The 25,933-nt window shown below is 39.3% G+C and overlaps 1 protein-coding gene across 6 annotated transcripts in view; it reads left to right on the top strand.

Moving 5' to 3' along the window:
- The window catches only part of PPFIA3 (PTPRF interacting protein alpha 3), a 72,172-nt gene extending 46,239 nt beyond the window's left edge, over window positions 1-25,933 (top strand). For 3 of the 6 annotated variants that reach the window (XM_081932502.1, XM_081932499.1, XM_081932503.1), the window contains exons 18-30: window positions 2,594-2,739; window positions 3,200-3,293; window positions 6,254-6,335; window positions 7,079-7,279; window positions 7,428-7,490; window positions 8,627-8,653; window positions 11,050-11,225; window positions 12,288-12,385; window positions 12,565-12,740; window positions 13,280-13,348; window positions 13,435-13,606; window positions 16,244-16,318; window positions 24,558-25,933. In XM_081932502.1, coding sequence (XP_081788628.1) covers window positions 2,594-2,739; window positions 3,200-3,293; window positions 6,254-6,335; window positions 7,079-7,279; window positions 7,428-7,490; window positions 8,627-8,653; window positions 11,050-11,225; window positions 12,288-12,385; window positions 12,565-12,740; window positions 13,280-13,348; window positions 13,435-13,606; window positions 16,244-16,302 — 1,363 coding nt within the window. In that variant the 3' untranslated portion in view covers window positions 16,303-16,318; window positions 24,558-25,933. The remainder of the gene's footprint in view (window positions 1-2,593; window positions 2,740-3,199; window positions 3,294-6,253; window positions 6,336-7,078; window positions 7,280-7,427; window positions 7,491-8,626; window positions 8,654-11,049; window positions 11,226-12,287; window positions 12,386-12,564; window positions 12,741-13,279; window positions 13,349-13,434; window positions 13,607-16,243; window positions 16,319-24,557) is intronic. The other 3 variants (XM_081932501.1, XM_081932500.1, XM_081932504.1) reach the window with 3 other exon arrangements.

Below are 25,933 nucleotides of genomic sequence, written 5' to 3'. Positions count from 1 at the left end.
AGGCAAAATACAAATAAATACATAAAAATATAGTGTTGTGACATAGCAGACTTACAATGAGCAGGAATAATGCTAGGTTAGAATCAAGCTAATAGTCATTTATTTATGTTTTTATTTATCATATTTGAGAACTGTCCATCTCCCTCACAGTGGTCAAGGTACGATAAAAGCATAAAACAGCATGTAAATTTTTTAAAGAGCAAGGAATGTTAGAAATTAATTAAAAGGTGGGAGAAGGGCTTCCAGGGCACTAACCAATCACATGACTGCGTGCTCTTCTGCTCGCCCCATCTCTGGTCTTTTAGTTTCTCTGCCTAACTGGCCACATATGAAGGCAAACACTCAGAGTCAACCTGAGGACAGGGGTGGGTCCCGTAGTGCTTCAGTTCTCACTCTCAGCCCAATGGGGATCCAACTATTAACACCCCCCCCCCCATGAAACTGTATCGTCCTATTTGGACATTCCCACCGACCAGTGGGAGGGGCACCAGACTCACTACTCCTCTTTTCTTGGCTCTCACTCAGGAAAAGAGTGACTATGCATACAACTATGCATACAACACATGCAGCAACACCGACTCTTGGGCTTCCACCATGTCCCTCTCCCTTGAGAGGAAGATCCACCATTAACACAGTGGAGGGGCCTCCTAGACTGCCCTGCTTCCTGCCAGGGGCATAGAATCTGCACTCTGGTCCGATCTGTAGGAGAACTTTGGTGACAATCCTTAATGGAGGCTGGTGTGGGTCCATCCACCTACTGGGATTCTGTGGTCTGATATTGGCCCAAAGTCATTTATTCAGCTGCTTTCCCAAGTGCTTGCAGCAGTGCAGCGGTTTTTGTGTCTGGCTGCCTAGTTATCCCTTGGGCCTCAATTTCTCTTGGAATCAGCCTCTTATCTGTATATCAGGCTGGTCATTTTACTGCTCTTTGAGCTGACCCTCACACGCTTCTCCGGCAGGCTACTCAGCTGATCTGCAAGCCATCCACCATCAGCTTTGCTCCTTGCTTACGTATGCCAAGTCATTGAGCTCCCTACCGCTGCTAATCTCTCCAATGAATTCTTCCAGGGGTCAGATAATTATGTAGGTCTTCCCTCTAGGTGGTCAGTAATTCAGTTTGTTCCCCAACTGATCTTGGGCCTCAGACTGTCAAGTTGTTTCTCTGCTATGCTGCCATCCAGCTGATTGCCACCACCATCATGCAGCTACTCCTGATGGTTCTGATAGTCCTTGGCATTTCCTGGTGGTTCATCAGTTGGGCTTGGTAGCAAGGTTCTTCAGAGGTCTCAGACCTCAGACAAACAGTTGTTCCCCTACTCCACCAGCACCTGGTCCATCATCCTTGTTGCTGCTGCTGCTCAGCTGTTTCCAGTAGCTTTGTTTTCCTGGCATCTTATGGATAGGGCTTGCTGGCTTGGTAGATCACTATTTCTAGCCAGTTTGATTCTTAGTTCTTCCAGGCATCTTATCCCAAACCCCAAGAGACCCAGGAAAAGCTCTTTTTATATAAAGCAGGCTCCTCACAAAATAGGTAGCCAGACAGACAACATTCCACATGAAAATCAATTTCTGTTTTTTCCACAGCCTACTTATATTCTACTGAATTCTGCACAGAACCTTTGAATTGAACCTATAAAACTATACATTAAATGAATGAAGGAATGACTGGACATACATTCATACATGGATTACCATGTATCTATTTTTCTTGGTTTCAGCTGCCTAATTTGGGCTTTCAAAACAAATTGTTTTTATTTTTCTAAAGGTTTGGTATTGGAAATCTTTGACTGACCTACTAGAGACCTCCCTAAATTCTAATACTAGATACCAGCCAGCTGCTTCTGGCAATGCAGTATAGCTGAAACTGAGAGCTTCAGGAAGATATCTGTTTTGAAGAAAGAATTAGTTGCTAGAAAAAAAGAGATGATAAGTTTTGAGTAAAAGATAATGGGATACAAAGACAAAGCAAGACTTTTAAGGTCTGAGTTCACTCAAGACACTTATGTACAAACTTTAGTTTATATACCATACCATGTCTAAATAAATAAATATGGTTATAGTGTTACCTTATATGCTTTGATCTTAGTTGAGTCTCCAAGCACACTAGCCTACCTATTTTCTTAGAATAGTATGTTATACCAACCCAATCCGGGAGGCAATTTTAATATTGGGACAATTTAATGCTGTCCCTTTTTATTTATTTATTTATTTATTTATTACTTGAACTTATTAGTCGCCCCCTCTCCCCACAGGGACTCGGGGCGACGTACAAAAGTATTATATAGTGTACAGAGGAGGTAAGAATAAATAAATAAGTTACAATACTTAAAAAAGTTAAAACCCCAGTGAAATTAACCCTTAAAAACTAAAATTACAATTAAAAATGCCCTGGGCTGGAGAGGTTGTAGAATTATGCCAGGTCAGCTAGTCGAAACAGGTAGGTTTTCAGCTTCATACGGAAGGAGCGAAGGTCGGTTGTAGTCCTGATGTCTGGGGGGAGGTCATTCCAAAGGGTGGGGCCCACTACAGAGAAGGCCCTACTTATATACCATCCGTATAGTATTTCTAACTCTGATCCTTTCCTTTGTCACAGTCTGGGGGCAGATGGCACGAATAGCAGTCAGGATTCCCTACACAAGTCCACCAAGAAGAAAAGCATCAAATCTTCCATTGGGCGACTCTTCGGCAAGAAAGAGAAAGGGAGGCTGGGGCAGTTGGGCCGTGAGTCCCCCTCACTTGGTATGCTTTCCCCACCCACAGACTCAGTTTGATCTTTTTTCCTCCCACTAAAACAAGCCCAACTTCTTCCCTGTAAATGTAATTCTATACCTATATCCTTGTGACCAAGGCCTCTATTTGGAATTATAATCCAGAACATCTGGAGCACATCAAGTTCAGAAAGACTACTCATAACTTGGTTTTTCTGTCTCTTGTCAAAAACACTCTAAAACAATTAGGGGGAAAAACCAACCTCTTGCCTTTCTTGAAACCCCCACCCTCACTCCCTTTAACTTTTGGTTGCACTGGAATGAGCAACATAGATGCTGCCCAAAAATTAGTCTCTGCTATCTCCAGTCTGTGATTTTCACCACATGGAGAAGTAGCTGCATAGAAATTCTCTCTTGAAAGTTAAGACAGCCAATGGCGGCCATCATGTGTTTCTATTTCTCCCTGTTTAACTGCCCATCTTTCTTGACAGCTGGGACACCATCTGATGAGATGTCACCTGCAGACCCCCTGGGCCTTTCCAAACTCTCAGGACCTGTGGACAAGGATCGTAGGAACAAAAAGAAGTAAGGGAGGGGATGAAGAGGAGGTCTGATAGAGACTCCATAGATTTTCACCTGCAAGACTCCAAAACTAGCTTGGCTTGTGAAGTCACTGGGTGGTACCCAGAGGAAGCAGTACTGCGCTTTGAGCAGCCCCACACTTGCCTTTGTAAAATGGGAATAACTACATGTAAAATTATAATATTGAATGTTAAACTGGTTGGCATTCAGGAACCTATTTGTTTAGCATATGGCATATCATACATGGACTTGCAATATATATTAACATTTCATCTAGATTAATAAATCACAATAAAATATAAATGTTAAAAATATCTATATTCAAATACCAATGTCTAGGCCATTTAGCTATTTAAGTGCAGCATTATTTATATGAAAAAAATCAGATCTAGCACCAGTATATGCTCTCAGCTTATAGCTGTTCACAACATAATATAGAGTTTGACATGGGACCCCGTAATCACACTGAGGGCAGGATACTATGCCCCATTTATATAATGAGTCCTGGCAGATGCCGTGTGAGGTGCAAATCTTATTCAGGATTGTCCATTGCTGGCATGGTAGGTAGTTTCAAAGCTTGGTAGGGTTTTTTTGTGGAGTCATTTATATGTCTTCCTATGTTTGGAAGTTCAGAAATCCATTTGGCTTTCTATTGGGAATCTGTTAAATGTCGGTCATCCAGTTCGTGGTTGTCCCAAAGGTTCTTTTTCATGAGGCAACTGGACTTTCGGGTTTTTTTTTTTGAAGATAATTTGCTTCTCATCCAAGAAGCTTCTTCAGAGTTGAAGAAGCTTCTTGGATGAGAAGTGAAGTGCATCTTTCAGACAACCCGTGTTAAAGTTGTTGAGTAGATGTTGTAGAAGTGACAGTGGGGCTTCCTGGATTTGAGTCTTCCTGCTGACAAATGAGGAAGGTCAGCATGCACCAGTAGGAGTGAGTTGTTCATAATTTTTCTGTATTCTGTCACAAGTGCATCTTGCCTTTATAAAGCTGACAGTGCTGTATGGCTCAGAACAGGAAGGCAAGAAGTTAGAGAAGTATGAATACATCCACTTATAATCCTCATGGTGTCTTTGAGTCTGGCGTCAAACTTACTAGTGTGGCAGCTGTTAAACCATAAAGGGGCACAGTATTCTGCTGTGGAATAGACCAGCCCTAGTGCTAATGACCTGAGAGTGGCAGCTGAAACTTCCCTTTTAGTTCTGCATAATTTCTGAAGTATATTGTTCCTAGTATTGATTTTTGCCACCATATTCTGTAGATGTATAGTAAAGGAGAGAGTCCAGCCCAATGTTATTCCCAGAGTCTTTGGATGTTAGTTATAGGGGAACATACTGCTGTTTAAGTAGACCTTAGGGGCTTTATATGCTAATTTGTTAAGGTGGAAGCACATAGTTACTGTTTTGCTGTGCTAGGAATAAGCCTCCAGTCAGTGAATAATTTCCCCAATATCTTAAGGTCTTTGGACAGGAGGCTATCTACCATGTGTTTGGTTGTACTGCTTTGGGCAAATAATCAGCATTTCCAAATGTGTGCCTCCCTTGTCACCGGCATATTTGATATATATAAATTGAACAGTGTAGGTGCCATTAGAAAGCTTTGTGAGATACTATTACTTAGTCTTACCTTACTTACATTGTCCCCCTTTATTATCTGAAAAGATCTATTACTCAGATTTTATTAATTAGTTGATAGAGACTTTTGCAGGACATAAAACGGCACACTTAGTATATAACATATGACCCATTATACTGGGTCATATGCCGCACAATTAGTTCTTCAAAGTGGTGTGGTTTTTAGGCCTCGATGAAGTCTTCTTCAATATAACTTGTTAGATTTAGCACCTGATCCACACAGCTCTGGTTTTGTTGGAAGCCAGCTTGTTCCATGGGCAGATGTTCATCTGTTATAGGACTATCTTGTTTAATCTTTCCAGGAGTTTGTAACATAAACTCAAAAGGACATTGGGCGGTAGCTTACAACTCTCTCTTGTGGTTTGTCATGTTTTAGAAGTGATATTATTTTAGGTTTTTGGAACTTTGCTACTTGAACTACTTGAAAACTACAGCTGAGAGAAATTTATCAATCTACTTCCGTGTGCGCCTCCTGATACCCTGTTTCCCCAAAAATAACACCTCCCCAGATAATAAACCCAATCAGGCTTTTGAGCACATGCACTAAAATAAGTCCTCCCCTGAAATTAAGGTCTCCCTGAAAATATTGCAACAGCAGCAGCCATGAAGTGACCACGCTCGCCACCTCCTGCACCTCAAAAATAATAAGACTTCCCTGAAAATAAGGCCAAGTGCTTATTTCAGGGGGGGGGGGTTCAAAAGAAAATAAGACCCTGTCTTATTTTCGGGGAAACTCGGTATTATTAGGAATTCTGGATGAATGCCATCAAAGCCTGGTGGCTTACCGTGTTTCAGGCTATCAATGACAGCTTCAATTTCTTTTATAGAGAAGGGACAAGAGAACTTAGAATGTGTTCGGCCCAGTTGCTGAAAAACTGAAAGTGCTTTCTTGATGAGAGTGGAGTGTCCTTTCACCCTTGGAGAGAGATACGAATTGAGAGGCTATTAGGTCAGGCATTACATTGGGTGTTTGTTGTGTGGGTTGTCTAGTTCCAGTAAGTTTCTTTAATAGGCTCCATACTTTCCTGTTGGATTTGCTGAAATTTAGTGATTCTGTGTGTTGTTTCCACATCTTACGTTACGTTGCAACCAAGCTGAGTAAGAGATCATTAGGGAACTTAAGATCACTGGTCTGTAGGAAGGTCTGATAGAGTCCTTTAGTCTCTTCATTCCATCCTGGGATTTACTGTCTTCTGAATCCTCTAGCTATGTCTTTTTGTCAAGACAGGCATAAAAAAATTGAGGATCAGAAGGAAAAACAATCTTGGGATTTTCAGAGGTTATTTCTTCCCCCCTAATTCTCTTTGTTTCTGTATTTTCTGTGCCCAGGCATGAGCTGTTAGAAGAAGCTTGTCGACAAGGGTTGCCTTTTGCTGCCTGGGATGGTCCTACTGTTGTCTCATGGCTGGAGGTAAACAGCGTGGCTGAAAAGTCAGATTCTGGGAAGATGGTTACTTGCATCAAAATCACACTAACTCTGTACCATGAGCAAATTACAGAAACCCCTTTTATGGTTTGTGTAGCATAATATATAAATTAGGTTCCCTGATCTCAGTATTCAAAATAAGCCAAGAATTCAAAGCTAAAATCAAATCTTGACTTTTAGCTGTGGTTTAATTGCAGCGGAAGCCATTAGAACCCCCTAGTTTATATGACATGTTCAGTGAATAATGGAAGATGCATCTCAGATTGGTTTAGATGTATCCCGTGGCACAAGCCATATAGGACCAGTTGCCTTCCCTTCTTTCTATTCATTAAAGCAGTCTGTATTTTTTCATGCTTCCACTTGAGCCTAAAAAATGTTAATGGTTGCTTTAGTGGAGCAGAGGGTTTTCTTTCTACTGCAGTTTTTTTTTCAAATACTTTTTGAAGCAGCCAGGAGTTTCAGAGAAAAAGATTGCTTTTTTATTACATGCAGTATATCATCGTGATTAAAGGAACATGGAGCTGTGAACTTCTTCCCACCCCCCGCGGAGCCAGTAAACATTAAATCCCACCTGTTAACAGTGGATTAAAGGGCAACATTTGCTCATCCAAGAACCAACAATTGCATGAAATTCCACCAGGGCCAAGTGAGACCCAAGGGTTAGGGATTGATTTCCTTCAGAGCTGCATAAGTATTTACTTAACCTCTCTTCCCATTTACTCTGGCAGCTGTGGGTGGGCATGCCAGCCTGGTATGTGGCTGCTTGCCGTGCCAATGTCAAGAGTGGTGCCATTATGGCCAACCTGTCTGACACAGAAATCCAGCGAGAAATTGGCATCAGTAATCCTTTGCACCGGCTTAAGTTGCGTCTTGCCATTCAGGAGATGGTTTCCTTGACCAGTCCCTCAGCCCCTGCTACTTCACGTACAGTAAGTGATGGGCTCTTTATGCACTGCCCTTTGCTGGGCCTTCTCTTGACTAGCAGGGAATCTGATAGCTTTCCTTTTCTCTACACGCTAAGATTCACAACTGCTTCCTTCCTCTCCTCTCTTTTCCTCCCTTTACTATTCTTGCTAGTCTACTGGAAATGTGTGGATGACACATGAAGAGATGGAATCTCTCACAGCCACAACAAAGCCAGTAAGTCTTTGAGTTTTTGCTACGAGCCGTGTCCCTCAAATCAGCTGCCTTTCCTCTTAGGGTCCATGTTGTGGCTGTTTCCAGGATCTTATACTGCAGTTTCCTCTGTGTGATTTTATATGTATGCATGATTAGAAGATTACATGGCACTATCTTTTGATTGCATCTTGTCAGTAGTTTTCCTATCAAAGTTTACAATTTTCTTCCTATTATTGATTTGGCAGGAAATCCATGCTTTCACTTGGTGAAAGCATTCAAGTTTCCTTTTATATTTGGAAAAACTAGTAATAAACATTAATTCAATGTAGGCCAGCCTTTTCTGACTAGTCCCTTATCTTGAACTAATCCAATGTTTTTCAATCTCAGCAACTTTGAGATCTGTGAACTTCAACTTCATGCCGGCTGGGGAATTCTGGGAATTGAAGTTCACATATTTTAAAGTTGCTGAGGTTGAGAAACACCGAGCTAATCTATCATTCTTTGTCCCCATGGGAATTCCTTAAAAACTGCAGTGGGATCGCACAGTTGCCAATTTTAAAACAAACAAACAAACAACCTATCATTGAGTGAAACCATTTGAAATGATGCACTTGGTCTATTACCTGGAAACACGAATGGCAACATAAGTAATTTATAGAGCAGAGTAGAGTAATCACTCTTTCTTGAGCTCATGTGGTTGGCTCCTTTAATCCTAATTTCCTTGGGGACTCTGCAAATGCTTCTGTTTGGAGACTGGATCTCCAGATGCAGCAAAATGAATCAACGGAGATTATTATATTGGTTCACATTGTAGGAGACCTTTTTATTGGAAGAGAGTAGGAAGAAACAGTGTAGCGGCTGTAGCCCAATTCTCTCCCTATGATTCTATGGTTTTTTCTTAAGACTCTCTCTCTCTCTTTTGCATGACAATAGTTGGGTTCATTGGTTAATGTAATGGGATCCATACCTCTCACCCATCTCTTTTTATTGCATGTGTAGATTTATTTAAGACCAACTGGAAATTGCTTACCACAATGGAGACATTTCCATTAGCTTTGAGCTACTGTGATGTGTGTTTGTGAAAAAAGTACATCTCAAGATTGCCTTAATGATTCCTTTCTACTTTCCTTCTTGCTTTCCATTTAATCACTATACAGGAGACAAAGGAAATCAGCTGGGAGCAGGTATGGGCGGGATTCACATGCTGACTCTCTTAATTTGCATGTGTTTCTATGTATTTATTTCCTTTTATGGTTAGAGAGCAGGGCTGATGCTAAAAGCACTTGTACTTCATTAAGTGAATGGATAATATAATCAGAATGTTATATGTAGCTAGATGAATAAAGGTGACAGGAAAATACATGTATCAAAAACATACTTCTTACAAATTGGCCTTAAATCAGTGCTGAAATTCATAAATTCAGTAGAATTCTTTTAGCTCTAATAGGTGTGTTTGTTGTATTGGTTATTTAAAGAAATTCTATATAAATATTCATTTGAATTATTTACTCAGGTGCATCTGATATTTCATTATAGTAATCAGCGATTGTGGCAATGTTGGAAGAGAAAAACAATTATATGAATCTTTTTTATTTCCACCCTTTTTTGTCCTGCTTTCCACTTATTGTGGTTATCTATCCTCTGCTTCTCTATCTTCTCATGGCCAGGAAGAATCTTGCCTGAGGACAGCTGCATAAATTAATTAGAAGTTCTCTTCTTCAGTAAATAAGTGAAGAGGAGAAAGATGTCTTGAAACCTCTTGTGTGCTGGTTGGAAAAAATACTCTTCACTGGTTGTACCTTAAGTTTTGAATACCTATAATTTAAGAAGGTTTTGAACAAACTAGAACTGATTCAGGAGAGGGAAGGGAAGGGAAGATAAGCAATAAAAAACTGGAAATTAAATCTTGCTCAGAGACGTTAGTGAAATATAATAACATCCTTCAAGTAACTAAAGGACTGCTACATAGAAGATGGCTAAGATCTATTCTCTATTGTGTAAACATACAGAATAGTGATTTTAAATTAGAAGGAGGGGATCTGTTAGAATGTAAAGAAAAGATCCTAGCAAGAAAAGCAGTTCAACAATGGAACCAGTTATTTAGGGATCTGATTATTTCCCTTCCCTGGCTAAATATATGCACAGGCTAAGACAAGACACCTCTTTGTGATGCTTTTAGCTTGTATTTCTCTTCTGAGCAAAGGGTTAAATTCACTGGTCTCCTACCTCTATGCTTCTGTTATTACAGCCTTCACAGTTTGTGACCCCATCTAGAAGCAACTGTTTCCCATAGTAAGATTTCAGACTAAAAATAAATCTTAGAGCTTCATGAAAAAGCTGTTTCATATCAGATCCCACATTAGAAAATTATTCAGTACTGAACCCTGACAGGAAACTTGTTCTCTCAACTTTTTTCTGCTTTTATTTAAGATTTCTGTTTTGTTTAGCAAAGCCCACAACATTTTTTTACACTACTGTTCTGTGACTCGCTGTTGGGATTTTACATAGTAATAAAACATAATTTTAACTATGATTTGTTGGATAAACAACAATTCCTGAATTTTCTCAATGTATTAAACTAGAATAGTTTTCAAGCCCTAATGACTGGGTTCACACGGCACCATTTCGAGCAACATTTCATAGAGCACAGTATCTGGAGCCTGCCGCTGAGTCAGATATACAGTCCATTTGCGTCAATACCATCTGGATTGCAGATGGCAACAACATTTTAGGATTTCTTATATCCACAGTGAAGGGTACCAAATTCAAAAATAATCCTCCAATTTCCCAAATATATTTTAAAACAAGCATTTATCAGGCAACGCTAACAGCTAAAATGTTATGTGATGAAATGGAATAATTTTAACTCAGCATCTGGAATACAAAAAGAACATGAAAAACCTGTTTTTGGAAGGTACCGTATATTGCACTTAGAATGCCATCAAGGATATATTCTATGATGGACAACTTGTAATAAGAGAAAACTTGGAACAGTCTTCCTAGTTACACTTCCTTATTTCCTATGGCAGGGAGAAAGAATTGTCATGTATTATATCTAGAAAAGACTGCCTTAATGTGAAAATGTCTACAGCAAGACAGAAAACACAGGCAAGTTCATACAGTAAAGGGAGAGAAAGCCATAAACATATACCAACTCCAAAGTCTTTTCCATTTTATCCTCATAACAGTCCTATAAGACATTGACTTGCCCCAGGTTCGCAAAAAGATATTTGGGCTAATATCAGGTTAGTTACTGAAATTATCTGAAGCAAATATTGCAAATTAATAGATATGGATTTATAGTAAATGCTCAAATATTGCAAGAGCAAGAAAATGGAAAAAAACTACAGTGCAAATCTTCAGTATATGGAAGGAAAGAGAACACATATGTTCTCACTCAGATGTTTTGTTAACCCAAGATGCTTTACCACATCAGATGCATTTAAAGCACACTAAGCTTTGGCCTGTTCCTTGGTAGTTTATATATTGTGGATTCCCCCAAAATAGGCCAATTCAGTGATTGGATTAGGTTTATTATACAAATATAGCCCTTCAGGGTGTCCCTTTTCTGCTTTTCCAGATCCTGGCATATGGAGATATGAACCATGAGTGGGTTGGAAATGATTGGCTGCCCAGCCTCGGCTTGCCTCAGTACCGCAGTTACTTTATGGAATCTCTAGTTGATGCCCGGATGTTGGACCACCTTAACAAAAAGGAACTACGGGGCCAGCTCAAGATGGTGGACAGCTTCCATAGGTGAGAAGAGCAAATAGCTTGAGCCTTCCATGTGAAAGAATAGATTCATGTTACTGACACAACTTACAGCACTGTGTTTGTGAGTCATGCATCCATATATGTGTGTGTGCAAAGTCTGTAATTTCAACCAAATATAACATTATTTATTAACGTTCACCCACTTACAAAAGATTCTGGAATTGCAGTTTCATGTGGATATTAAGATTAAAGCTATGAGAAGTTGCCTTGAATATCACCTGCTCTTCTTAGCCATAAAACGGAACACTTAGCACTGAAATCTTCAAGGAAAAGCTCGGTACGAACAACATGGGAACTGAAAATTTACCAGGACTCCCTCCGTTACTTAACCTGGATCCATCATCATCATCATCATCCTGTTGGGCATCTGCTGCAATCCTGCCTTTTTTTTAGCAACATCATTCTCAATGGTGCAGTTAAGAAATGTACAGTAGACAATGGATATAATGATCTTGACAGGAACACTGTGTGTGTGTGTTTGTGTGTGTGTGTATATATAATTATATATATGTATAATTATATATATAATTATATAATTATATATATAATTATATAATTGATTGCTTCAGAATATGGTATGTCAACTTGTGGTCTTTCTGTTCAGTGGAGGCCTGGATTTTGTCTCAAAGTCCTGCCCTGCTACATTTCCAATCAATGCTGGAACTGAGGGAAAGCATTTCAATTTCTACCCAGTGCTCAAAGAAGTGCCTGCCGAATGTGGAGTTTTCGTCAAAATGTGCAGAGTGGCATTGCAATGCAAGCTCCACCTCTTATATACATGTGTGCAATATCACAGTGCATGTACAGAAGGGGTAGAGTTTGCGTCGCAATGTTGCAACACACGTTTCATCATTTGACTCCCTTCCCCCAACAAGTCGATGCCTCTTTTTGGGAAATTGAATGGGAACTCCAACACCATGATCAAGCTACCCAGCATTAATTAGTATTACTGCTGCAACTCCACCAGCCCTTGAGAACTTAGTAGATGATCCTGAGTGAGCCATTTGCCATTTCTCTGGTGTAACTTATGATATATCTTCCAAGGGTGAGCCTTCATTATGGAATCATGTGCCTGAAACGTCTTAACTATGACCGAAAGGAACTGGAAAGAAGACGAGAGGAGAGTCAGAACCAAAACAAAGGTAGATAATAGATGAGAAAAGATAAGAGCAAGGGTTGCCATTGAGCAGCATCTACAAATCTGAATTGGGGAAAGTAAATAAGGGATGGAAATGAAATAGCTAGAGTGGGTGGATCATAGGATTGAATTCAGTGCTAAGCTTGTCTCTTCCCTTCCCTTCCCCTCCCCATCCCTTTCTAGATGTGATGGTGTGGTCCAACGAGCGCGTGATGTGCTGGGTGCAAATTATTGGGCTGAAAGAGTTTGCCAACAACTTAGTTGAAAGTGGGGTGCACGGAGCCCTCCTGGCCCTGGACGACACCTTTGATTGCAATGACTTGGCCCTGCTGCTGCAGATCCCAACCCAAAACACACAGGTCAGGAGTAAGCATAGGGAAGCTGGATAGTGGAGGGGAGGGAAGAGAATCAAGCTGTGATTCTCTTAGCTGTGCCTAATGCTTCCATGAGAAGAAAAAGGGAATCTTGAGCCTTTTTCAGTGCAGCAATAACCTTCTAGGTTTTAATGCTTTAGTATGAGAAGTACGCATCTTTGACTTCAGTCATAAACTCAAAATCCCCTAATTTTTTTCTTTCTGAATTCTTAATTGACCTCTGATGAGATGTTTGTGTTTGGTTAGTTGGGGAAGCATGTACACATTTCCACGTTTTGTTCATTATTCAATTGCTTTGATTTTTATTTAATTGGAATTGCCTGGGAACCATGGACACTAATGCATATTCCTAAGTCGCGTCACACTGTCCTAGCAATTGCACCCAAAGGCCCTTTTTCTCCATTCCTTAACATTTTTGGAGAGAGGAAAAAAGTGGAGGCCGAAGGGAACACCGCGCTTTACAGAACAACAAAGCAATGGAAAGGAAGACTAAAATAATCTACTTTTTAAAAAAAAAATCCTAGGCTCGGCAGATTTTAGAAAAAGAATTTGGGAACCTCATCACCATGGGAACAGACCGGCGACTGGATGAGGTGAGTGCTTTCACCAGAGTCTCTAACCTTGAAAGACATCCTCACGCTTTGCTGTTCGCCCATATTTGTTGCACTTTTGTCTCTAGGATAGTGCCAAGACCTTCAGTCGTTCCCCATCTTGGCGGAAGATGTTCCGGGAGAAAGACCTCCGTGGTGTCAGCCCTGACTCAGCCGAGATGTTGCCAGCCAATTTCCGCACAGCCTCCGTGGCCTCCATTACCTCACCCGGGGTGCAGCTTCGTAAGATGCAACCAGAGGGTATTTAGGCACAACTCTTAGGCTATCTAGCCTGTGTTCTGAACCAGAGCACACAATGGGGGGTTGGGTAGGGAATCGTGTTTCTTTAACTTCCATTTATGTATCAAAATATTCTTTAGGCCAGTGTTTTTCAACCTTGGCGACTTTAAGTCCTGTGGACTTCAACTCCCAGAATTCCCCAGCCAGCTATGCTGGCTGGGGGATTCTGGGAGTTGAAGTCTACAGGACTTAAAGTCGCCAAGGTTGAAAAACACTGCTTTAGGCAACTAATCCAATACAAACCTAAAGTCTCCTTAATGTCAAGCTTAGTGGACACGTCCATATGGTTTTCCTAATAATTATATAGAAATAGTTTGTTTGCTTTTTGTCCCAGGAATTTTTTTTTTCAACTTTTCAATCTATTTTACAGCTCTGGGATTCTCTGGAAGTCATCCCTCCAAATATTGTACTGGCCTGGCCCTACTTAGCTTTCAAATCCAGACAATAATAGTTAAATGCTGCCATCTGGTGAAGCTGCTTATAAAAAAAATACATAAGAGAATAAACCATAAAATTAGAAGCTTCCTGCTGTCAGGAAAGTATGTTATTTTCCCCCCACTCTCTATTCCCAAGCTAATAAGGAATAGAGTGTTCTCTTTTTCTGGAACTTACTCCTTTTTAATTGAGATTATAAAATACAGATGAAAATAAAAGTAGTAGGAAAATGGAGAATAAGAAGATAAGTAAAGGAAAAGAATAGCATCAAAAATTTAATTTAATAACTTAACAAGAAAGCCTTTTATATAACAACAGTTTAATCAGCAAAACCAAAAGTGAAGATTTTATTTTTTTTCTATCTCAACCACCAAGTCCAGAACCAGTTTCCTGATAGAAGCAAAATTGAATATATTCTTTTCTCTTATTAAAACCCTCAATTTTGTCATCTCTGCTAGCTCCATCACATTTTCCATCCATTTCCTCTATCATGGGAGTTGATGTATCCTTCAATTACTATGCATAAGGAATTCCTGTTGTGATGAGGAAAAAAAGTTCAGCTACACTTATTTCTTTCACATTATCATAGCAAATTAATCTGGGGGTTGGGAAATTTGTGGCTCTCCATACTACTACCACAATAGCCTTCATCTGTGTAGCCATTGGTGACGCAAGCTGGGAATTCTGATTCAGTAACAATCTAAAAGTCTGCGGATTCTTCAATTTTGTTGTATATACTTGTGAAAAAGGCACTTGTAATCTGCACTGCCTTATACTGTCAAGACCACTGTCTTTGACAAGAACCATTGTGGCATAAAACAGGATAAAGTTAACAAACTTTTAGTTGTTGAAAGAAGCAGTTCATCTTCCTAGAGAACCTACCAATCCCAGTTGCTTGAACAATGACACCAAATAAGTGGAGCTACTTTTCTCTTTCTTATATTTACAGAGAGGAGCCAATGTTTAAAAAGCAGTGTTAGTCCTTATATTCAATATTTGTGTATTTCCTAATACAGAACAGTGAGAAAGGATGAGACTTCTCAACAATAATGGCAAGGCTGAGGACCACAAGGCGGGAGAGTGCATGTTATCTATGGGTTAGGACAGTGACGTGCAGTCAAGTGAGGCAAGTGAGGCACAGCCTCACCGCTCTCATCATGAAAAAAAAAATGTAAAAGGAAAAAGCTGAGCTAGTTGCTGCCTTACTGTGGATGAGTCTGCTTAACTGTTAAAAAAAAGCCTCTAAAAAAGTGCCCTCTACTATGAGGCAGGAGAACTGCATGCCTCCTCTAGTCTGACTTTAGGCGCTTTATGATCACTCAAGCAGAGTTAAGCAAGGGTTAAAAGCCTAAAAATTCCCGACGTAGTTGAGGCAGCAGTTCTCCTGCCTCATAGTAGAGGGCACTTTTTTAGAGGCTTTTTTAAGCAGTTAAGCAGACTCATCCATGGAAGCCAGGCAAGGAGCCATGGTGTAGCGCACACACTTTTCCCCCAGCCTCTTTCTTTTGGAAGGCTCGGATCGGCTCCCCTCCGGCTTCTCTGTCTCTCCTCTCACCTCAGCCTGCCAGCAGGAGGTGAGTGGGTGGGCTTTATCGCATTCCAGGCATTTCCCACCCAAACAGCACGCTGCATTTGCAATGGTGGAGGTGTTTGGGGAAGGCAGCAGGGGAATGGGGGTGGTGGTGGTGGCAGAGGAGCTGCTTTCAAGCCACTGGAAAAGATATCCAATCCAACTTTTGTGTGTGTGTGTTTGTTTGAGAGTGAGTGAGAGAGGGAAGGGGGTAGGAGAGATAGTCCAATCCAACGTGTGTGTGTGTGTGTGTGTGTGTGTGTGTGTGTGTTTGAGAGAGGGGGAGGAAGGGAGAGAGAAACAAATGCTGTCGTTTTAAATCGGAACTGAGAGCATGCCTGGCTGTGGAATTCTGGGAGTTGAAGTCCACAAGTCTAAAAATATTTGAAACCCACCACTATGTCAGTGCCTCACCAGCCATAAACTTCACCGCACGTCATTGGGTTAGGAAGAGAAAACATGTAGGCTGTTCCTTTGGCCCACACATAATCTAAGGCATTAGAAGTTCAGGACACCTTTGGTCAAGAAGTATTTTTTAAAACTCTAGTGGATATATTTATTGAATGCCTTTGTCTCCTTTTTTTTCTCCTCAGGGAACTCATTAGGTAGCCAACGGACAGACAGTATGTCAGTGAGAACGTATTCCTGTTAATGCCAAGATGGAGGAGGTAGGCTACTGCTTAATAGGACACTGTACAAATATACAATGCAAAATACATCCATATGGTGTGACTATGTCCAAAGGATGGATTAGCATAGTTTGAATTCTGATCTTTCTTTTTTATTTAAAAACAACAACAGTTGAACAACATATAGATAAAACAACCTAGAAGGAATCTGTCCAAAAAAATTTCAGCACTATGTTTGTCAGTGAGAAAATGCAATAACCAGAACCCAATAATTGACATGTATTATTGTTATTAGGATTCTGTTATATCTCAGTATAATGAGATAATCAGTTTTTTTCAAATAAAGGACACACCCTCAAAATGAAGAAAAACTTGTTAGTTTCTACTGGAAACAATCCACATTTAAGTTAGATAATAATCCATTGGATCTACTCCACTTTTGATGACTACATGAACATATCTGTGTTGCTTTCTTGACATCAGTATGATCATATTTGTTGTTGCTGTGTTCTGGAATTTTTAAAGCCCCGGATCTAATCTATATTTCTAGGATTTCCTGATTTCCTGCCATCCTGTTGTTGTTGTTGTTGTTGTTGTTGTTGTTGTTGTTGTTATTATTATTATTATTATTATTATTATTATGTTAATTTTTGGTGAAATTCACAGCCTTTGGGGCTGGTTGGTAGCCTAACAGCTCGAGTCCTAACCAAGCACCTAGGAACTGTTAAAGTCACATCGGAGGACATAAATTGTTCCAAGTAGGGTGGTTTTTTGTAGAATCCGATAAATTTAGAATTTCCAAATTGAGAGGTAGCCATTTAGGTATTGCTCCAAGGGCTTCAATTACAATTGGGACAACATTTGATTTCTTTTTCTACAGTCGCTCAACCTCAATTTGCAAGTCCCGGTATTCTGTGATTTTTTTCTTGCTGTTTATTTTCAATTCGTGCATCACCGGGTATTGTAATGTCAATGAACCATACTTTTTTCTTTTCAATTATTGTTATGTCAGGTGTGTTGTAGGCCAAGTGGGATTCTGAAGTCCCACAAGATCTTGACTTTCTCATTCTCTAAAATCTTCTCAATCTGATGGTCCCAGTGGTCAACTGTCTCATCTTTCTCATTACAGAGGCAACATTTGCTGTTGGTGGTAACATGTTGAATTTTTGCCTTCATGCAGTTTGCGGTTAAGGCTTGTTCTTGAGCTACCAAAATAAAGCCTTCTGTTTCTTTTTTCAGTACTCCTGATCTTAACCAGTTCCAAATTAGTTTTAGGTCAGCTTTTCAAGTATTGGCCATGCATAGCTTTGTTTTTCCAATTTTCAGCTCACTTCTCAATTACTTCTTTCTTATATTCAGCTTTTAACTTAGTTGTCTTCAAAAGACCTCCTTTTTACTTCCTTAATCATTGGTTCTTCACTTTTCTGGATGTAATCATTCAAGCTGTGTCTTTCTTCTTTCACAGTCTGCTTTACTTGTAGGAGTCCTCGACCACCCTCTGCTCTTGGTAGATACAATCGGTCAACATCACTTTTAGGGTGCAAAGCATTCATTGTCATAAGCTTCCTTGTTTTCCTGTCCAAATTGTCCAACTCCACCTGGTCCAGTCAATTATTCCTACAGAGTATCGAATTACAGGTATTCGACACCTAGGTATTTATGGCTTTTATGATATTTCCTCCACTCAGTTTGGACTTTAATAACTTGCGAATTCGTCAAATGTACTTGGCTGAGGTTAATTCCTTGACTCTATTATGCATTAAGTCAGAGGCCTCTAAAACCCCCAAGTACTTGTAGCCTTCTTCTGGTTTTACTGCCTTTATCATTTCTTCATTCTCAAGTTGTATTCCATCATCTTCTACCTTGCCTGCCTTGGTTGCCATTGTTGCACATTTGTCAATCCAAACTGCATACCAAGGTCGTGGCTAAATTCTTTTGTGCTTTCAATTAATAAATTCAGTTCAGCTTTTGTTTTACCAAACAACTTCAAATCATCCATGTACACCAAGTGTGAAATTTTCAGTCCTTTCTTTGCAAGTTAGTATCCACAGTTCACCTTCTTCAAAATGATTGTCAGTGGTAGCACTGAGAGTATAAAAAATAGGGGTGAAAGGGAATCACCCTGGAAAATGCCTCATTTAATTTCACCTTCACCCAGTTCTTCTCCATTAGCCATGCTTCGTTTTCCAGAGGTTTATTGAAGTTTCCATGATTTTTTGTATGTTGTTGCTGCTGGTGCCAAAGATTTTCAGGCATTTCTTGATCCAGCTGTGGGGAACTGAATCAAACGCTTTCTTATAGTCTATCCAAACCATGAACAGCTTGGTTCGTCTTTTCTTTGAATTTTTAGGGTTAGCTTGTCAATCAGCAGTTGTTCCTTTGTTCCTCTTGAATTTTTGCATTATTATTATTATTATTATTATTATTATTATTATTATTATTATTATTATTATTATTATTATTATTATTATGTTAATCTTTGGTGAGATTCACAGTCTTTGGGGCTGGTTGGTAGCTCAACAGCTCGAGTCCTAACCAAGGATCTAGGAACTGTTAAGGTAACGCTGGAGGATATAAGCTGTTCCAAGTAGGGTGATTTTTTGTAGAATCAGAATGTTCAAGTCCGATAAATTAAGAATTTCCAAATAGCGAGGTACCATTATTATTATTATTATTATTATTATTATTATTATTATTATTATTATTATTATTATTATTATTATTTACTTTATTCATTAAACATGAATCTCAGCCAACTGAACATTCAAAAATGCATTACAGATACCAGTGACTGGTGCTAATGGTTGATATGGATTGCTGCCAGCATCCTAGGTATCCACCAAGTACCTTCTTAAAATATAAGATGTTCCGAGTAGTGCAGTTTTTTGCAGTTCCGCTGGTGTTATTGCAGGAAGCTGCAATTTGTTGATGTATCTTGTAAAATTATTGGACATGGTGCCAAGTGCCCCAATGACAATGTTCATATATCACTGTTACAAGCTTCATCCATAGCCGTGTAGTTTCGATGGCCAGGTCGCGATATTTCATTATTTTTTCTAGTTCTTTTTCTTCAACTCTGGTATCTCCAGGAACAGCGATATCAATAAACTGTACAATTCGGCCCTCTACAACTGTGTTATCTGGCGGGTTGTGCTCCAAATGACGATCCGTTTGTATTTGAAAGTCCCACAAGATCTTCACCTTCTCATTTTCGATAACTTTTTCCACTTTATGTTCCCATTACTTTCTGGATATAGGTAAATCATATTTTTTACATAATGACCAGTGGATTAATTCAGCAACTCGGTCATGTCTAGCTTTGTAATCAGTTTGTGCAATTTTGCTACATTCACATATTAAATGTGAAACAGTTTTGATTTTGTTATTGCAAAGTCGGCAGTTTGCGTTGTCAGTGGATTTTTGTATCTTTGCTTTCATGGCATTAGTTTGTAGTGCTTGTTCTTGAGCAGCCAGTATTAAACCTTCCATTTCTTTCTTGATAGTTCCCATCTTAAGCCATGTCCACGTCAAGTTGTCATCACATTTTCCTTCATCATCATCATCATTATTATTATTATTTTGTATCTGTTTTATTTGCAGTTTTCCTTTAACAACTAACATATTTTGTGAACAGTATAATGACTGAGTCAATACATTTTTACACAGTAATAATACAATTACATTTACATAGTTTTTATCTTCCAACTTCTAACCTTAATATGCTCATTATAATTATAATATATTATTTTATGTATCAATATGTATAATACTATTTCCTCAATTTGTACTCCCCCCCCATATTTACCTCTTTATCTTTAAACAGTACTATTCCCTCTTAATGATACTTTATTGCTTTCTCAAAAAAAATATTTGAATATCAATTACATTTCTTCATACAATGGGTTTGTTGACACCTGTTAAATCACCAGTATTTTAATATTTTAAGTATTACTCAAGTTCCACCATATTTCTAATATCTTAGTTCTCTATAAACACCAATAAATCCAATTATTAATAAAATTTAATTGATCCCGGCATTGTATCGCAAATTCCTCTGAATTTGTAATCCTTAAAAGCTATAGATTCCAATATATTTTTGCACACCCTTAATCATAATACATATAAATAATACATCTATACATGTCTAATAACAGTCTTCCACCTCCTAACCTTAATATATTTGTGGTTATAGTAAATTCTATTATATATCTATATATTTGTTACTATTTTCCCAATTTATACTTTCTATTTGTTTTTATTAGTTTTTAATACAATACAATACAAAATATTATGACTCTATCCGTCGTCTCTCAGCCTTTTTAGAATTTCATCATTTATTGACTTTTTGGTGATTCTTTTATATTTCTCTCTTGGGATCCTATATTCTTTCTAACATTTTTACATAGACTCAATGTTCCCTCTGCCTTACCCCTTATCTCCTTCTGCTGCATCATTGGGACACCCATCCATAACGCTTTCATTATTTTTGGGAAATCTTCCTTTTTTCCCCTCTGTGCTATTGTAAACTCGTAAGGGGTTATCTCTTTGATTCTTAGTATTTATTGTTATTGTCATTTCATTGTTTTTGTTTTCTTGTAGCTTATTTTGGTTTGTGTCCTTCCCCACTCCTTCTGATTTCTCATCTGTCTTCTGAATATTTTGTTCATCTTTTCCCACCATTTGTTGAGAGTCTTCTACACTCACTATTTTATCTTTGAACAATCCCATCATCTCCTTATGAGTCTTTGTCACACTTTCATAAAAACTTTTTATCATTAACATTTCTTCCTATAACTTTATTGTCGCCCGCTGGGTCATTTTGTACCAAATTAATATATTAAAAATTCCTCAATGTATCTCTAATATTCTAGTATCCCAATATCTAAAAATTCCAAAAAGTCAATTATTAATAAAATTTATCAATCCCAAAATTATTCCTCCAAATCCCCTAGCTTTCTTGTCCTTAAAAGCTATAAATTTATACTTTACAGTCCTTATAATTTCCAGTTTACACCATCCCAATTGTCCAAATTTTAAAGTCTTATTTGTCTTTTCTTTTTCCTCTTTTTTCCCCTTTTCTACCCCCTCTTTCTATCGTTTTTCTTCTTTTTCTTCTTCTTTTGCCTCGTAGGATGATCTATCAAATAATGCTAGTGAATCAAATCCAGCTTGGCCCACCAGGTTTCCTCAAATTTTTCAAATCCACCTTTCAATTAACAGTTCAATAAGGTTTTGGTATTTATAGTTCAGTTTGCTTTAAAAATCTTCAAACAGCTCAGTAGATATTTCCAAGCCCCCAAATCACCTACTAAGATAAAAGTCCAGGTCAAATAGTCTTCCAGGTGTTGTTTACTTTCTTTCCTTTTATCACTTTCATTCAAATTTCCTAGTAATCTTTTTCCTCCAGTAGATGGTTCCCCAGCTTCCAATTCCAGCATTCAACAGAGTGTAAACGTCAAAACAGCTGACTGTCACCCATTCAGGGGGGTTAAAGATAGAGTTTAGAAAAGCAGTTTCTCCCAATAATCACTTTTCACAATATTCAACTTTTTCCAGGCTATCTATGGTTTAAAACATCCTTTAAATATTTCTTTGCATCAGAGTATTTAGTCTTTCTCTTTGATTTTTAGACTTTAATCCTTCTCTATAAATCCAATCACCACTTTCTTACTATTTGAAAATTATTTTTTATCATTTTTAACTTGGGTTAAATCTTTGGAGTAAAAGGTGGAAGTTATCTCATCCAGTTTCACTGCTCTGTCCACTCACTGCTCTAGCACAAGATTTTAGTGTCCTGATTGTCCAAGCTTGTGACAGACCAAAATGGCTGTGGTTCCTGCTACCATTCGGAAGAACTTTCTTCAGATCATCGAGGAAATTGCGGTTTCCTCGTGATCGACGAAGCACCTCTCCTTTCTTCACCACCCTTCCAGGGCAGCTTGACCCCATAGAGACTCCCAGCAAGCAGTTGCTGGCTGCATTTCATGGAGTCTGGCAGAGCTTCGCTATTTTCCAGCTGTCCCCGCCGCAACGTCAACCGGACGTCCTGCCATCCAATTATTAATCAGATCTGACTCTTCTTAATTTTTTTAAAGCTCTACCAAAGTTAATTAGGTACTGTCCCATGTTAATATTATTGCTGTTGGATAGCAGAGACCTTTTCAGTAAAGAATCAACAAAATGAAATAATCTATTTTTTTTCATTTACTTTTCTAATAATTTTGTAAGTTATTTGCTTCCCAGTCTTCAGATTCTCATTGCCACCTCCCAGCCTCTGCCAGTCATGAGTAAGAGAATGGTAGTATACACAATCTTGTACAGTAATTGTAAATTATGGGAAGGTTCAGTCCCAGCTGCTGGGTAGCAATTTGGGGTTGTTGATTTAGGACCTTGGCACTGAAAGTCATTGTTGCTATTGAGAAGAGTAGATTGCATTGTCTCTCACCACTATTTGTTGTATATAATCTTTATTAAATCTTTTAAACAAGAAGATAAAACTAAAATAAATTAATGTATAATAAGGAAAAAAGAAAGACATTAAAGAAGCAAAAAGTGCAAAGAAAAAATTTGAAAAATAGAAAAGAAAGAAAAATAATATAACAAAGTTTCTTCTGATATTCTTCACAGCATTTATAAGTACAAATATATTGTAACCTCTCTAAGTTACATCATATTATTATTCTTTCTATAATATATTCTGGTTTAATCTTCAAAACCATAAATCACAGATTTTGATTTTTATGGGGGGAAAGTCCATAAGTAGTTTCCAATCATCAATACATGTAGCTTTTTTCTCTCTAAACAAATAATTTATCTGTCTCTCAACACCATTTGTACTGAGGATAACAAACAAACATACAATTCTAGATAGTAAAAGCTACACATTAAAAATGAATACTTTTTTATCATAGAGCAAATAATATATATATTTTGCTTTCTTGACAAAAATTGTTAATGTTCCTTTATTTCTGTTTTCTGCCAGGCTAGGAGCCTGTGAATTTCATCTACAGCAACAGGCAGAATTTACTACCTCTATGTTTTCACAGTTGCGGGTAGCAACCATTATACTTTATCCCTGAAAGATAGGGGTACTTTAACATCAGTAATACCTCTCACTAACAGTTGCATATAGCTGATAACCTCTGTCTTTAGCATGGCTAACTGTAGACCTCAAGGCTAGAAAAAAATTGTTAGCTTTTTGGAAATTTGGGTTTTTCCCATTCTATATTTTTTGTAACTTTTTGCTAAAGGAACTGAAAACTTACAAACTTTCAGTGCATTTTGATTGGTCCCCATAATGGTATTGTCCAAATGTATTTTTCTGTTTTTTGAAAGCAACATTCACATACAAGCATAGGTAGGATTTCGCCAGTTCAGGCTGGTACAGGTGAGCCAGTTGTTAAATAGCTGGCTGGCCCCGCCCCTTCAAGTCCCTACATGCCTGGTTTTGGCCCCCAGGTAAATTCAGGGAGGCCTACTAGGCCCAAAATGGGGCACAGGGGAGTGCCCCCACCACCACCATGGCCCATTTTTGCTCCCAGGTGGCTGCAGGGAGGCCTACTAGGCCAAAAATGGGGTGTGTGGGCATCCCACCTGCGGCCCCTTTTTGCTCCCAGGCAGGTGCAGGAGGCTGAGTGCTACCTGTCACACCCCTGGCCACACCCACCATGGCCATGCCCACCCAGCCGGTCATTAGGGCAGAGAACCGATCGTTAAATTATTTGAATCCCACCACTGCATACAGGATATGAGCATGTAAACTCACCATCTGAGTGAAAACCCATAAAATGAATTGATTTACTAGCCAGGCTAAGCGTCCCGTATGTATTAATTAAGCAATGTAACTCAGCTAGCTATGTTATTCCCTCGTATAAATAGGAAAATAAAAGGAGAAAAAAGTTTTCTGCAAAATGAATCAGGGGATGGGATAGGATTTATTTTTATTTTTTGCTTTGTTTTCCCAACTAAAATCTAATATAGAAAGAGGACTAATATAAATTTGAGTAAAGCACTGAGTAATGCCGATGCAACCATAACCCAGGACATCCCAGACTTATCTTTGGCTTATCCTTAGTCTCCTACACCTAACATTCTAGCTAGGGAATTCTAGGAGTTGAAGACCAACGTAGCTTAAAATTGTTGAGGTAGAGAAACACTGCCATGGGGTCACATGTGTGCCATGAGGGAAATTAGGATCAAAAATGAAAGAAACACCTTTTCAGAACTGTTAAAGTGGTCTGAGATTCATTTTTTTCCTTACTTCTCTTTTTCTTGCAAGCTGCTGTCCCAGTTATGTCTGACCTCCCTGCCTTGGGCAGGTAGACCCTCTGCTGCTGCCGCCGCCTCTCCTTCTCCATCATGTGCTCACATGAAGGTATGAAGAGCTGCTGCTGCTGCTGCTGTTAGCACCATCGCCTCTGCTGCCACTGTTGCCAAGAAAATATATGGATGGGAGATCCTGGACGGACCGACCAATCAACTAACCAACCAACCAACCAACCAACCAACCAACCAACCAACCATCCAATCAACCGTGTTCCTCCCCATTGCCCTCTTCCTAGTAGCAGCAGTGGCCGATGGTCAATGATGAACTCAAAGGACTCAAGCCAAGGAGGGGCTCCTTCCCCAATTGCAGAGGGAAATGGCCTTCCACCTCGGCCTCTATTTATTGTTGTTGTTTGTTCAGGGCAGGGACGTAAGAATGTGAATGAGAAAATGTGGTTGCCCAGGCATCCTATCCCGCTGCTGTGCCACCAGATATTTCTGGTGGAGCAGGGGGAGGAGAAGCCCTCTATTTCCTGTTGCCATGTGCCACATATTGGACCAAGCAGCCCATCTTGGCCAGTTCCCCTTCCTTGCCCTGCCATAGGTGCTAAATGTTCCGCCAGCACTTTTCCTTTCCTTTCCTTTCCTTTGCATTGCTGCTATGAAGGGGTCCAGTTTCATCTCCTGATGACAAAAAAAAGATGGTTGTTCAAAGGCCAGTTTTTCCCTTTCCCCCCTCCCCCCCCTGCCCTTTCCCATCCTTCTTCTCAACAAGGGAAGAGCATGGAAGCCAGGAGGAACAAAGCCAGTGTACCTCCCTCTGCTCACACCCACCCCAAAGAGCAAGTTTCCCCCAGGCCTGATACACAAGAGCTTCAAATTTTGGATGCCTGGTTCTTCTGTCCAGAAGCAGATGCTTCTCGGCACAAGTCAACAATTAAAAAGAATCCCCTCTTTCTCTTCTTTTCCCCTTGCCTTTGCAGCTCCCTGTTCCTCCAGATGAGAGAATGCCTGAGGAGGAAGAAGGAGGAAAGGGGACTAGAAGTTGTCACCCAAACTCTCTTGGTGCTGGCATGAAGCAGTCCCAGTAGATAGGTGGTCCATCTGGTGTGATGGAGCATCAGATTTTTTTTCTTTCTTTCTTTTTTTTATGAGAGCAGAGAGTGGGGAATTCAAGTCCGAGATGCTCAAACTGGAAAGAGTAGACCTCAGCCTGTGATGGTCACTGGAGTTAGGACTCTGGACTTTATTGATATGGCACACAGATCTCCCTTCCTCCAAGACTATTGTAATATAAGAGTTGTATTTTCTGTGTATATCTGTGCTGTGGAATCTCGTGTAAATTGAATTTCTTTTTCGACCGCCATTACAGGTTCTCTGTTAATTTAA

Source organism: Natrix helvetica (genome assembly GCF_964273705.1).
Source record: "Natrix helvetica genome assembly, chromosome: Z".
Lineage (NCBI taxonomy): Eukaryota > Metazoa > Chordata > Lepidosauria > Squamata > Natricidae > Natrix > Natrix helvetica.
Note: the sequence above shows the minus strand (reverse complement) of the source record. Positions and strands in the feature narration are given on the sequence as shown.